The sequence below is a fragment of the Protopterus annectens genome, chromosome 1.part0 (genome assembly GCF_019279795.1).
Source record: "Protopterus annectens isolate FY-2018-M chromosome 1.part0, PAN1.0, whole genome shotgun sequence".
In the NCBI taxonomy this organism is placed as follows: domain Eukaryota; kingdom Metazoa; phylum Chordata; order Ceratodontiformes; family Protopteridae; genus Protopterus; species Protopterus annectens.
This window is the reverse complement of record NC_056725.1, coordinates 46,417,826-46,432,321: the sequence shown is the minus strand read 5'-3', so window position 1 is coordinate 46,432,321 and position 14,496 is coordinate 46,417,826. Positions and strand designations below refer to the sequence as shown.

At 38.8% G+C, this 14,496-nt stretch overlaps 1 protein-coding gene across 2 annotated transcripts in view; it reads right to left on the bottom strand.

The window, feature by feature from the left end:
* SIRT2 (sirtuin 2) overlaps nt 1–14,188 on the bottom strand; it is a 1,239,326-nt gene extending 1,225,138 nt beyond the window's left edge. Inside the window, exon 1 of one of the 2 annotated variants that reach the window (XM_044082288.1) lies at nt 14,066–14,188. In XM_044082288.1, coding sequence (XP_043938223.1) covers nt 14,066–14,081 — 16 coding nt within the window. In that variant the 5' untranslated portion in view covers nt 14,082–14,188. Of the gene's footprint in view, nt 1–14,039 lie in introns of both variants that reach the window. The other variant, XM_044082354.1, reaches the window with a different exon arrangement.
* Nucleotides 14,189–14,496: the final 308 nt, after the last annotated feature.

The window sequence follows — 14,496 nt, the reverse complement described above, 5'->3', positions numbered from 1 at the left end:
GGTTGTCAGCAATGGTTATAACAGTTGAGTCATCAGCATATTGCACATGAAATGACTGGGGACAAGAGTAGAGCATGTCGGTGAAAATATTAGAGTAGTGGTCCAAGTATGGACCCTTGGGGGACTCCCATTTGTACAGTGAGATGGGGAGGATAGTGCAGAGAGCCATTTAGCTGATTGCTGGTGGGTAGAGAGATAGATGGAGAACCAGGAGATAGCAGGGGGGGAGAAATGCAAGTTAGTGAGTTTATCTAGGGGTGGGTGAGAGACAGTGTCAAAGGCTTTAGAAAGGTCAAGGAATAGGCATGAGACAAGTTTATTGTTATCACGAGCTAGGGAGACTATGTTGATGAATGATGAGTGCAGTAGTTTTACTATGCTTGGGACGGAAACCATGCTGTGTGGGTGTGAAGTTCTCCTGGTGAAGGTAATGCATTACCTGCTTGTGAATGCATTTCTCTAGGATTTTTGAGAGTGAAGAGAGTATGGCAATCGGTCGGAAGTTGCATATGTCTGAGGAGTTGCCCCCTTTGTGAATGAGTAGAATAAAGAAATTCTTCCATTCAGTGGGGACACAGGATTCAGAAATTGATCAGTTGATTAAGATGGATACAGGATAGGCAAGAGGTTCAGAGGCAATCTGCAGGAAGTAAGAGGGTAGCTTGTCAACAGATGGGGAGCACGGTTTAAGTTTAGAGAGTAATGACTTTACACAGTTAGTTGATACTGCTTTTAGCGAGAAGGAGTTCGGAGGGTTTGGAAGAGGTATAGAGTTTGTGGGGGTGCTAGTGTTGCTTCTGGGGGGGGTTATTATGGAGGTTATTGAGTTTATAAAATGATTGTTAAATATGTTGGCTATGTGTTCAGGTGTTGCATTGGGACATGGGTTAGGAGAGGAAGTTTCCTGGATGAAGAGTCTTTTTGATAGAGCTCCAGAATTTCTTTGGGCCTGATTTAAGAGTAGAGGGAGGACTGGCATAGAAGTTTATTTTGTCATAATGGATTATTTTTTTTTAATTTTATTTCTGAGTTCTTTATATTTCTGAAGAAGAGAAGGGGTCCTAGTTTTAGTCCACATATTCCAAATCCTATCCCGGTCTTTCATGAGGGTCCTGGTAGCTTTAGTGAGCCAGGGAGCAGCATTAGATTTGAATCTAATTGTGCGAAGAGGAGCAAGGGAGTTAAGAATGTTTAGGAATGTAGTGTTGAAGGAGTTGACAGCTTCATCTAAAGAAAGAGTGGGGAGGTAAGACCAGTTAATTTTGGAGAGTTGGTGAATAAAGGAGTTAGGACAAAAATGAGAAAGTGAGTGAGTGGTAATAAATTTGTTAGGTTTGGTAAGGTGGGGAAGTATGTCTGGTAACTGTTATAGGGCAGTGGTCGCTGAGGGCATTTGGAAGGGTTTGGGGGTTATGATAGTTTTGAGGGTGGGAAACCAATATCCAGTCAAGAAGAGAGCTAGGTAGGTGAGATTTATTAATGTAGTTTGGAGTTGTGATTAGCTGCTCAAACCCATGTAGGTTTATACAGGAAGAAGTGTTGAGAGCTTGTATTTTAAGCCAATCAATATTTACATCTCCCAGTATAATTATTTCATTGTGGATGGTATGCGAGAGGTGAGATAGGATGTTCTCAAGTATGTTAATATCATCACCAGGGGGAATATGGATTGCAACAGTTATGGTGTTGAAACTGTTAAGTTTGAAGTTGGTCAGTAGGAGTTCAGTTGGTGAGAAGGAGGGTAAAGCTAATGTGGGACTGACTTGGGAGAGACAACTGGAGTGGAGTATGGAGACTCCGCCTCCTTTTCTTTTAGGGCGATCTAATCTAAGGATATTATAGCCAGGAGGGCTGATTTCACTGTCCAGATGGTGTGGTTTTAACCATGTTTCAATTAGGGTAACTATATCAGAACTATAGTTAGCTATCCAAGCATGGAGTTCTTGAACTTTATTTACAAGGCTCCTGACGTTGACAGAGCAGAATTGTACTTGTTTTTGTGGGTTATGATAGAAAGCTTTTACTCACATCTACTGTACTTGACAGTTCTTTTAAATGTATACCTCCAACTTCTGGTTTGCATGTACACATTATTTGGCAGGTTGATTTCTTATGCAGTCACTTCTTCTCATCTCCATTTTAACCTCTACCATTATGAAGACTTTTCATTCAATTAAAACAATCAACCAAAAAGCTAAGTAAATGTTCAGAACCCCACACCTTTAACTTAGCGGATAGAAAAAAAATGTACATTTTCAACAAATAAAGTTTACCCCCCAAGATAGGAGCAGTTACCCCAAAAATGTACATTTTCAACAAATAAAGTTTACCCCCCAAGATAGGAGCAGTTACCCCAAATCAATGGCGGCACACACAGGCATTATCTAATATAAAATTAATATTACCCATGCTAAGGCATATTATAGCCTGTGTTCCTGCTAGCTGTTTCTAATCTCTTCCCACATGTGAAACACAGCTTGCATGCTTTCGCTAAACATTAACTTTTAGTTCTTAAGAAAAAGTACATTATCTACCTTTAAATACTTGGCACGTAAAAATCTACTGCCAATCATTAGCGGACCGGAGTTCCACTGTGGCGACCCGTAACCGGGAAAAGCTGAAAGACACATAAATTAAATTTAAATAAAGTAAAATATGCACTGCCTTTTATAGGCATTAAAGTACTAACGCTGCTGGGGAAGCAACTACTTTTATAAATTATTCACTCTTCACAGTTCATTTATTTTCCCTGAACTGCTTGCTAATGTACCTTTAAAGTTTAATTACACTGTATCTTGTACAAGTCACTCAGCAAACAGTCTTCGGCCTGTCAGGGTTAACTGCTTGCACCTGCAGACTTGTTTCCAAAATGGTAATGAGAAACAAAAGACTATTGACTTTGCAGATGCATAGAAAAAAAATTGTAAATTTCACCCACATAACATTGTTCAGCCCTCTCATGATTAATTGCTTGCACCTGTAGACACTCTAGCAATAAAAGCCTTTGCTAATGGGAAAAATAAAATAGCTCATAGACTGTTACCAGACAAAGGACCAGTGGGAACCTTTTTAAGTCTAACCAAGTTTTTCTGAAAGAATAATGATGTCCTGCACCCAAACAGGACATTGAGGGCCAGGCATTTATAAGCTACATTTGTCCATAAGGTACATGGGTGCCAGGCCTGGTGTATTTTTTTTTCCAGTCACTGGACTAGGCTGAGTTTAAATTGGGTGACAGACGAACTCGGCTTCACATGGATGGGACGCCATTCTATAGAAGGGCACTCTCTGGGACACACATGTTTCTCCAGCATGTTCTATTTACGCCACAAGACAAAATTCAGGTCCCTAGACCTTGTATTTCTGGTACTGTCTGACTTATGAATATGCAGGAGATTCATAAGAGTGGGATTTGTGGATGCCTTGTAAGCAAGGCATAGATCACCCCTCAGCAATCTATAGGAGACTGAGTAGAGGGAAAAGGCTTTAAGGTGCTCTGCATAAGACAGGTTTGTTACACCTTGTATTCTTTTCATAAGGAAGCTCAGAGGTCGCTCTAGTTGTTGCATAAGCCTGGTCAGGTACATACCCAAGAGAGCACTGTGCTACAGTGGGATAATGACCACTTTAGACCTAGATGCCATGCCCTCACTCATAAGCAGCACAACATAAAAGGATTTCCTCACCACTGTGACCACATAGTGGTCAAAATTAAGGTTACTGTCTACGTGCATATCCAGATCCCTGATCACTGGGTTGACTCTTAAGGGAATATTATCAACATGATAATTAGCCAAGATGGTTGACTTCCCAAAGGATACAATTATGCATTTCTTAACACTGAGTTAGTCCACTGTTTTGGCACTATTTGCCAGTCAGAGATGGGCCTTCTTGAAGAATGCTAGTGTCTGCAGATGACTTGATAACCCCCAGCTTACAATCATCTGCAAACTTAGTCAGCCATAAACCTTCAGAATTTGCTTCCATTTCAAAGAAATCAATGCCAAAATGTAGCCAGCCCAGTACTGAGCCCTGGTGGTCTCTGCTAGAGACTGCCTCTTGGTGGACTTACTTTGACCTCCAGGGTCCTATCAGTGAGCCAACTGGCTAGCCAGCAGGTGATAAGAGTTTATAACTGATTTAGTGAGCTTCTCTATAATTCCTTAGTAAGGTATTGTATCAAAAGCCTTGGCCAGGTCAAGGTAAGCTGTGTGTGCAGTCATGCCTCACCCATTGCTTTGGTGACCCTCTCATAGAAGTCCACCAAATTTTAAAGGCATAACCTTCCTTATTTGCAGGTTACCTATGCCCATGATGATTCCTTCCATGGCCTTACATATGAGGCTCAGACTTATGTGTCCGTAGTTACCCAGATTGGTGGCTGGACCTCCTTGGTGCAGGGGAATGACTGTAGCCATCTTCGATTCCTTGGGCACAAAACATGACTGTAGGCTCCAGATGAAAAGTGGTTAAAGTGGACCACAGTGGCCATGTTTCATGCTATTTTGTAAGCATCTCGGGATGTTATTGGGGTCGATCGATGCAGTGTTTTTGGTCTTGGAAAGTACAATGACGACCTGTTCCCTAGTAATAGTTGGGGAATGTAGTATGCACTACTTCCATTGGGCTACCAGGGAGAGTGGGGGAGAAATCTGAACTGAACCTCTGAGCCAAAAGGCTGCCAATGGCCTCAGGTTTAATGTGGATGATGACATTTACAAAATGTTCATGCATTGTTGTGTATTTTCTTTGAAGTTATAACATAACTGTAGAAAGCTTTCTGGTTGTTCTTTGACTGAGAAGCTACTTTTTTCTTCAGATTTACCCTTTGAACTATTAATTAACCCTCTTCGCTGCCTGTTTAGACTGGTCAGGGTTTGTTTGTTTTTTTAGTATGTTAGGCTTTGCCCTTCCTACACTTGGCCAATATTTTTTTTTATTTTGCTGTATAACCAATTGATACTGTGATTTTGTAAACTCAAGAAAGAATTGCAATTTTTCTGCATCTTTCATCGTTTATCTCAGTTTACAAGTTTATTTGCTTAAAGAACAAAGGACAATGATCTAGTCACTTCTGTAAATTACCTTAATTCTAGAGCATAATCTAAATATCACCTCTGCAGTTATCTTAATTCTACATATAATCTGATCAGTAAACTTTTACATCTCCCACTCCTGTAGGCTCACATCACATTTTATTAACTTTAAACTTGCTTTTATCCATCCATCCATTCTTCCTTTGTTACTGTGTAAGTGAAGCCTTGACGCCTTACAAGTGAATAAGTACTTCCCTGCTTTAATTTTAATATCATTAACATACACAGCACCCTACGATAAAACTCTCCCTATCTCATCATGTAAAATACCTTTGACTGCACACACTATACAAAGCTGCTTTATAACGTAACACATAATTTACATTATGAGCATTTTATACAAATATTAAGAACAAAGACCATTTTTATTTATAAATACTTCAGTCCCTTCACTGTCCTTCTAAACATTAATGACAGAGTGGAGTATATGCTTTACAATTTACCCACCAGTTTAACAGAAGTCAATGAAATTCTAATCTTTCTCAGCCTACATCTAAATGGGACTGATGCTTTATAATCTTACATTTATTCCATAATTTCCCAGTGTTGCTGGTCTTCTTCAATTCCAAATCCTAGTCTCTGGTTCAAGTCCAAGGTACTAGTTCTAGTCAACTCCTCTTTTTTCTTTTGCTCTAGCATTTTCCTTTGAAATAACTGAAAAGGTTCCATTCTCAAAGTTACTCTATGGAATTTGTTGTTGTCAAAGAATATACTTGCTGGCTCACCCTTTCTTGGCAAAACTTTTTTTATTATTTCTACCTTGGCTATTTCTGTATCCAATAAAATCTCTTTGATCCTTCCAGAAAAAAAAAACAGTATTAAGAAAGATGGAAACAGCAGCTTTAATGTTACACTGGCCTCTTAACATTAAAATGTTTGCTGGGATAACTCACTTTTCTTTTGGTGTACAGTGAATAATCATTTCCATAAACACTCTAATGCCCCAAATGTTTAATACTTTTTATTTCTGCCACAAATTTTGTCAGGAGTAAGTCTTTCTGCTTATATGATTGCATCTTTATGAATACAGGTCTTGGCTGCTTTTTCATGGCCAAATTTGGAGCATACACACACAATGTGCCCCCTCAGTTAAAGCCTGCTGTGAATTGCCAGTCCCATTCCATATCTTTATTTTCATAAAATGAATGCAATCTGTTCCTTACAGTTTTTCTGGTACACAGTTAATCTCAGGGTTTCCCTGCATGATCTGTCTTCTAATATCACCACATTTTGAAACATCTCTTCCTGAATCTTGCTAACTCAGATTTTTTTTTAATTTCATCCTCTGATTTTTTTCTGCCCTTTCATCTGAATAGCTAGTTAAAGCTTCTTCTATTTTTCCATCCTTTTGTTATTTGACTTCATTCATTCCTTCATGGATTTCCCTTATTTTAAACACTTAACTGCATCAGATTTATTTTTCATCTAAATTTCTGGAAGCCATCTCCTGTATGAAAGCTGACACAAATTGCTTTTTGCTAAACAATTGCAATATTCGTCCTAGGCAAAGTGTTTTTTTTTTCTCCTCTTCTGCTCAACTTTCTCCAGGTTTCTTGTTCAATGGTATACAGGCAGTGTAATCATTAGCCAGCAACTAAATTTTACTGGATTTTAATTTTAACTGACTTTTATCTTAATATCATTTTTCACACTGGGGGAACTCCATACCTGTCAATCTCTCAGCACAAGAAATCTGAGCAAAGCCATAAATAACAAGGGGGAGGGGATTTTTAAAAATTGCTCTTATAAACTTAGAAAGTTGAAAGAATAGCATATTTTGCATTAGCATGAATTTTCTAAAGGCTATGAAGTCAAACTCAACCCCATCCATGTCTGTCATTATTTTCTGACTTAAATACTAAATGATTTGCCAGAAAATTAAATGTTTTATGAGTAACAGACTAAAAATATGAGGCAAAAATCTAGTCAGTTGATAAGTATGGGGACCTCTAACCAACCTGCTGACAGTGTGTAACCATCCTGGAAGTCCCAGTTAAACACTGTTTTTGTAGTGTAAAATGCTACACCGGTGGACATGCAGGCAGACTATTTTTTTTTTTACACTCACACCTGCTTCTCAACATTCCATGACTGAAGTTGCTTCTCTTCTGACTGGTGTACAGTGAATAATCACTTTCTACAAACACTATGTGACTTTCCTACTTGGTTTGTTTAATTTTCCCACCCCAAACTAACAATAAATTTAAAGGGTTTATGGGAAAAGTGTCATATGGTTAGGGTGAAGCTGATTATACTACCAGTGACCATTGCTGGTTTACTGCTGTGGTCATCTGTTGCAACTGACTACGCAGGAATTGGTCAGTGGCAGCATATTTCCTGAAAATCTGTCTGAAGAGTTGTAGTACAAATTACTAGGTTCATAGGTCGGTACTAGGCTATCGGCCCTGGGGCCTATACAAGCCCAGCCAAAAACGTACCCTGGCTTTTGCCACCCAAGAAAATTATTTTCCTGTGCCACTGTCGAGCAGAGCCAGAGAGGTGATCCCCAGGGTGAATTTCCTATTTCCCATCCAATCATCAATAGTGCAAATGAGGAGCTTTGTTTAATATAGATAGGTAGTTTATTCCAGAGTATGGGAAGTCTCTGAGACAGGAATCTATCCCTCCGGCATGTTCTGTTTATTGTGGTGACAAGGGTTAGGTCCCTAGAGCGTGTAGCTTGGAGAGACTGGGATTTCTTTAAGTGGAGCATGTCCAACAGCTCTGGGTTTGACATAGCTTTGTATGTTAGGCAGACATCACATCCGAGTAGGCGATATGTGACGGAGTAAAGCTGGAGTTTTTTGAGACAGTCTGCGTAGGGCATCTGTTTGGCCGGTAATCCTTTGTGAGGTATTTCTGTGGCCTTTCCAGTTGTTGTAGATGTCTTGTGAGGTACATACCAAAAGGGGTGTTGTACTCTATTATGTGTCTAATGAGTGATGAGTAGAGGGGAACAATGACCTTTTTTTCTGGATGAGAAATCTTTTGTGATGAGGTGTGCCAAGTAGAAGGATTTCCTGACTACTGTGGCAATGTGACTATCAAAGGAGAGACTACTGTCCACCTGTGTCCCAAGGTCTCTTATCACACTTTTGGTGTTAAGTATACTACCGCCTATGTTGTAGCTCATGAGTACAGAGTTTTTACCAAAGGGGATGAAAATGCACTTTTTGGCACTGAGCTTGAGGCCATGGCTTTGACACCAGGCATCTGTCACAGTGAGGCCCTTTTGTAGGATGTCCACATCGGTAGGAGTTTCGATTATGGCTCCTAGTTTGCAGTCATCTGCGAACTACGTTAGCCAAAGACCTTCTGTGCTAGCATGTACTTCAAAGAAGTAGATACCAAACAGGCCCAGGACTGAACCGTGTGGTACTCCACTTGTCACTGGTCTGAAGTCGGATTTAGAGTCTGCTACTTTCACAGTGTGGGTTCTGTCAGTGAGCCAGTTGGCAACCCATCTTTTGACACAGGGATTTATACCTAGTTTAGTGAGTTTATCTATAATTCCAGAGTGGAGGATGGTGTAGAAAGCCTTGGCAAGATCTAGATAGGCTGTGTGAACCACCCTACCCTTGTCTACGGCTTTGGTGACTGCTTCAAAGAAGTCTATCAGGTTTAGGAGACATGATCTGCCTTTTACAAACTCAAACTAGGTGGGGTCCAGAGTTTGGAGATTACCAATGTCTTTGTTTATAAGTTCCATGTCCTTGCAGACCAGGCTCGTGTCAGGCTAATGAGGCGATAGTTCTCGGGGTCCGTGGTGGCTCCGCCCTTGTGGAGTGGGATAACAGTTGCTGTGCGCCATTCAGCAGGCACAAAGCCTCAGGTGAGGCTATGATTGAACATGATACTTAGGTGGGGTGCCAGTTTGTTCTGTAGTTCGTGTAGAACGCAGCCTGGGATGTTGTCTGGTCCCATGGATGCTGTGTTCTTGGCTTTGGAGTGTGTTTTTTACCTGTGCAGCCGTGATTACATAAACTTTGCATTCTTCTGGTATAGAGATTGGCTCTTTAGAAGGCGAGAGGGAGGTAAAGTTAGCACTGAACCTATCTGCCAGGATGTTGGCAATATCAGTTGGATCTGTATATTTAGTGCTATTGTGCTATAACTCAGAGCAGATCTGAGTGTTGCCATTGAGATTCTTGACATAGCTATAGAATGCTTTGTGGTTGTCTTTAGAATCAGTGGTGATTTTGTTTTCGTAACTAGCTTTGGAGGATTTTATCAGGGATCGCAGCTTCTTACTGAGGCTGACCAGGGACCTCTTCCACTCGTGGGATTTTACTCTCTTTTGCAACAGTTTATTTATTTATTTGCAGTTGGTTAACCAGGATAATCCATTTTCAATGGAGTCCTGGGGAGAAAAGCTCCAACACAGATTACACAAAGATTACAGAGATTTACATTTCAAAAAAATTCCGATTACAAGACAGAACAAAAATACTGAGGTTACAATCAAAAATACATTTTTTTGAAGGAGGACATTGTTCAAGTACGATTAGGAAGTAAGTAGATAGATGCAGAAGGCTTTCAGTTTGCTAGGTACAATTAAGAAGTTGATTACTAGCTTCAAAAATGAATTTATGAGATGGAAGACTGTAGGAAGTGGAGAATAATTATGTGGGGTGGGAGCAGGAGCATTCCCAGTTTCTTCCTTCTGTTGTACAGTTTGTTTATGGCAGGGGACCACCAGATTGGCTTCCTTTTTTGGAGGATAGCGTCTTGGTTCTGTTTGGGATAGCACAATCCATGCATTCATGTAAGTGCTTATAAAGTGCAATTGTGTAGGATTCAGTAGTTGTAACTGTACTGTCCATTTGCACAGGTGTCATGAAGTTCACCATGTCTGTCTTAAGAAGCATGAAGTTGGCTTTGGAGAAATTTTTTGCCATCGTTTCCTTAATGGGAGGTGGGGGCTGGATGTGGACATCTAGGGTAATTAGCTTATGGTCAGATCGGACCAATGAGGCGTTGACTTCAGGTGTGGAACACCGGTCACTCATGCTGGTAATGACTAGATCTAGTACAAAAGCCTTTTAAACATTATCAAAATAACAAGCATTTTTTTCCATTTTGATAAATCTCAACAGCCATAGTTCAATACATTCAGACTTTAACAACAACAACAAAAAAAACAGCTACACTTTTTTTCAAGACAAGCACAAGGGTTTTAACAGTTCTCCAGAGCAACCTTTACTGCCACAGCAGTCCTTTCAAGAACACTCTTACCATCACAGTTACACTGAGAATATCACAAACACTCCCCACCTTCCTCTGGAAACTCTCTCACTTTTGTTGGCATTGCAGTACACATGAGCACTAACACCTCTGGTTATGAAGTTCAACACAGCTAGTTATCCCCAACATATATTTTAAATTCAATTTATGTTATAAATCAAAAAAAAAAAAAAAAAAAACATATATATATATATATATATATATATATATATATATATATATATATATTACTACTAAAGCAAGTTTAAGGGTAGATTTTGAATATAAAATTGGAAGTGGATAACAATTCCAGAATTTATATCTGAGGAATTTCCCGGACATGCCTAGTAATGACCTGTGAACACAAAGAACAGGAAGTTAGATTCACTACAGCTTTTGGCAGTAACAGTTTTTTATTTATTTATTTATTTTTTAATTAGAAAGTGATCTCTTTGGCCTCTGCTTCACCACAGGAATGCAAATTTGTATTTGAACCATTATAAAAAGTAATCTGCAGGTACTTTAATAAAATATGTTATGGTGCTCAGTATAGACATGTATTGCAATGTACGCAATTCTCAATAGTTAACTAAAAATGTTTTTGAGATAAAACAGTTAATGACTCCACAAGATTTTTTGTTTTGGGTGAATTTATATGTAGTTCTATGCTGGACAGACACGGAGAATGTTAAATCAAAGAATTAGCACACATTACAGTCATACTAGATATCAACATGAGAGAGAAGTGCATTAGTTAAATATATTTAGGTTAAGCTGTCAGCAAAATCTGTCCTCATAGCCGGCATGACCGCCTAGGGCGCCGCTGTATCAGAGACGCTTTTCCAGTACTTATTTGGTGTAGGTAGACCAGAATGGGGACGCCGGGCGGTGTATGTGTGTGTGGTGGGGGGACCAGTTGACTTAAGGCCGCTCCTGTTTGTTCTGTTAGAGAAAGAATAGTACACAATAGTCACAACAGGAAAAGTTTGGCAAGACATTCTGGACAAAAAGAAAGTAGATAGATAACAAATATGGATGCCCTGTTTAAACCCAGTCTTAATTATTAACGCTAGTGCCTTTCTGCTTTAAAACAGATTTTTTATGCTTCAAACATTTCATACATAGGTTAACTAAATGGTATGGCCAGGCATGGCTTAGTTTCTTACTGTAGGTGTGGTGCCGATTAAATAATTCTTCTGAACTCCTTCCAGTGTCTCAGCCACAAGATGGAGTAGTGTAGTGCTACTGAAGTGTGAAACAGATGTACAACTCATGTAATGGAATAAGGAAGAATTATTTCCTTCCCCTTGAATGAGACTATATAATTTATCCTTGGTACATTGAATGAAATAATGAATTGTATTTTATCCATAATTTTTATTACAATATGATACTAACAAATTATATGTTATGTTAAATGATACGGCTCAAAGTAATTCTAAAAAAGGGTCGGTTAGCTTGCATATTTTATACACCGAAAAAGTGCTGTTTTCTGATTTACTGTGATTAAATACTGTTGCTGGTTAATCAACATGTGTGGACATCTGTTAATGGCTTGGCTATTACTCTCCATGTGCAGACTATTGGTCCATGCATTTATTTTGGCTTAAAAATTAAGAAATATATACATACACACACTGCATATACATACACAAGACTGGTATTACCTATACACAATGGGGTTTCTATATGTGCAGATGCAGTGTATGGTATTTCTCTAGGGTTGTGTGATCATGGAGTTGATATATCAAGTGCAGAGGCACAGGGGTGCATAGAGCCACAAAGACTTCATTCTGCACATTTTTTTGGGGGGGGGATTTGGCTGCATGGTATTTTAATTAAATGGGTTTTCAATCATTTAGGGTTCAAACGGACATTTAACCAAATGACTAAATACAAGTATAAGAGAATGTCAGTCAGCTACCTAATCCTTTACAAACTTAGTTACAGACCACTCTACGTATGAACACAGGTGCAGCACAAAGGATACAAGAGGATGTAAAGTGAAAACAGAGGCAGGAATCAAACAATAATTAGAAAAGGACAAGGGTGAAGATAACTTAATTATCAGCAAAGACAGGACACATATAAAAACTACCTTCACACTGATTTTAAAAGGTGATTAATGTAACAGGAGCCACGTGGTTAACTGAATAAAATAATAATCAACTGCAGGTATCAACAAATCAAAATCAATTCTGCCAACACATTTTCAAAAACATAAATAAATGATAATCATACCTTTCAACCTCAGAGCAAAGCAACACTGTTTAGAAAGACCCTGCATTTTTGTCATGCAGATGTATAATGTCAATCATTTTAATGCTACTACTTCAAAAGTGGGCAGTAAACAAGCAATGCTATTTTAAGCCTCATCAACAAAATTTGTAATTATAAAGAAATGATACTTTCCACATAATACTTGGCTTCACTGTTCTACTTTTAAAATGCACTACAGCAGCAGTATTTGCTGTTAGAATACGGCTATTGTGTTCACCAGTACAGTACTTCTACATTAAACCATAAAAAGCAGAATGACAACAATTGCAAAATGACGGCCAGCCTTCATTCCCTTCAACACAGAAACGTCCACAATGCTGACATGTTTACCTGTTATTTGATGTTTAATAACCAGAAACACATTTGAGCCATGGCCCAAGCCAGAGGCAAAAAATAACACCACATGTGAAATAAAAACGCAAACATGCATATGTACTGTTTTCACAGCGAACAACGTTGTAGAAACACGACGCCTATTGAGCATCACAGTCTTCAGCACAATAAACCAAATGGGATATTTTACCGGGTCTATCAATCAAATAACGAAGACAAAAATGTTCATTATGCAGTGCATAACGCTAGATAAAGGCAACATACAACCACTGCAGCTGCATGCACTACAGTGACAACCCACAGAAATATAAATATGTAATACACAACAGTTTAAAACATAGATCACCGATATTTATATACAAGTCAACCATACCTCTGAAATGTTCAGACTTTCGTGGAATGACCAGATTTTTGCCTGATATGTTTGGTTTGTTCCTCAAAATTTGTGGTTTTGTATTCTGACAAATCACTGAGGAATAAAGTCAGTAAATAATGGCATGCATTTGAGTTTCATACTTTATATCCTTCAGACAATGCATGCTAACACAAAAACCGTTATTCCAGCAGCGTTCCATATTTATAAGAGCGATATTTAAAACCTGATTTGGGGCCTTAGTACACCCCCCCCCCCACCCATTCTTTTGGGCTTTGCCCAGCTCTTTTTGTTCTAAAACGTTGAGAGGTATGTCAAGGACATATAATCATACGATTTTGACATGGGTAACAGTTTAATGCGTGACATCTCTGCGTTAACACGGATTTTTGTGTTCATTTACTTCACTGGTCTTAACTACTTTAAGAATATAATTGTCCCATTCGCTCAATATAACTCTATTTAACTCGTTTGGATTTGCAGCATATGTACGTATATCACTCTTTAACGTACGCCCCATTTTTTATACAAAGACTGTTCCAAGATGCATACTTTTATCTCACCATAAGCCTGAATCTGCTTTCAGTGCTAAAATTTAGAAAAAAACAAGTCTTAAAAAAATGACAGGTACACAGTTGTCAAATCAGCTGATCACAGCACTAGTAGTTTTAGCCTGTAAAAACATAAAGAAAAGTTCACATCTCCAAACTGTTCACGACAGTCGAAGTACTTACCAAGATAAAATTGTACATTTATTTACCTTCTAAATCAGACATCTAATCGAGTACGTGTATTTACTATAACAGCAAACGATACAAATACTTCGATCCCGAATGATACTTTGGATGTTCTCCCTTCCTTACGTGTCACATTTAAAAATGTCCCGGTAAACACCTATTCATCCACTGAAAGTTCCCGCAAAGCCCAATTCCTGGACATGAATTAGTCAAATACACAGCACATGCACCATATAAAACTGACGAAAGTATTTAATACTTCTGCTGCTACAGGCCAAATAAATAACATAGTCACTGACCATTAGCACAAATGATATACATACATCATTCATTTACAAAGATTGGTGTTACTTTTATTAAACAGTAAAATGTGTCTACTATTTGACAATACAGATCGTCTTTGTAAGTTCTTCTGTGCTTTATCACAGCTCCTGCCCGCAGCTAGGGTTACCAC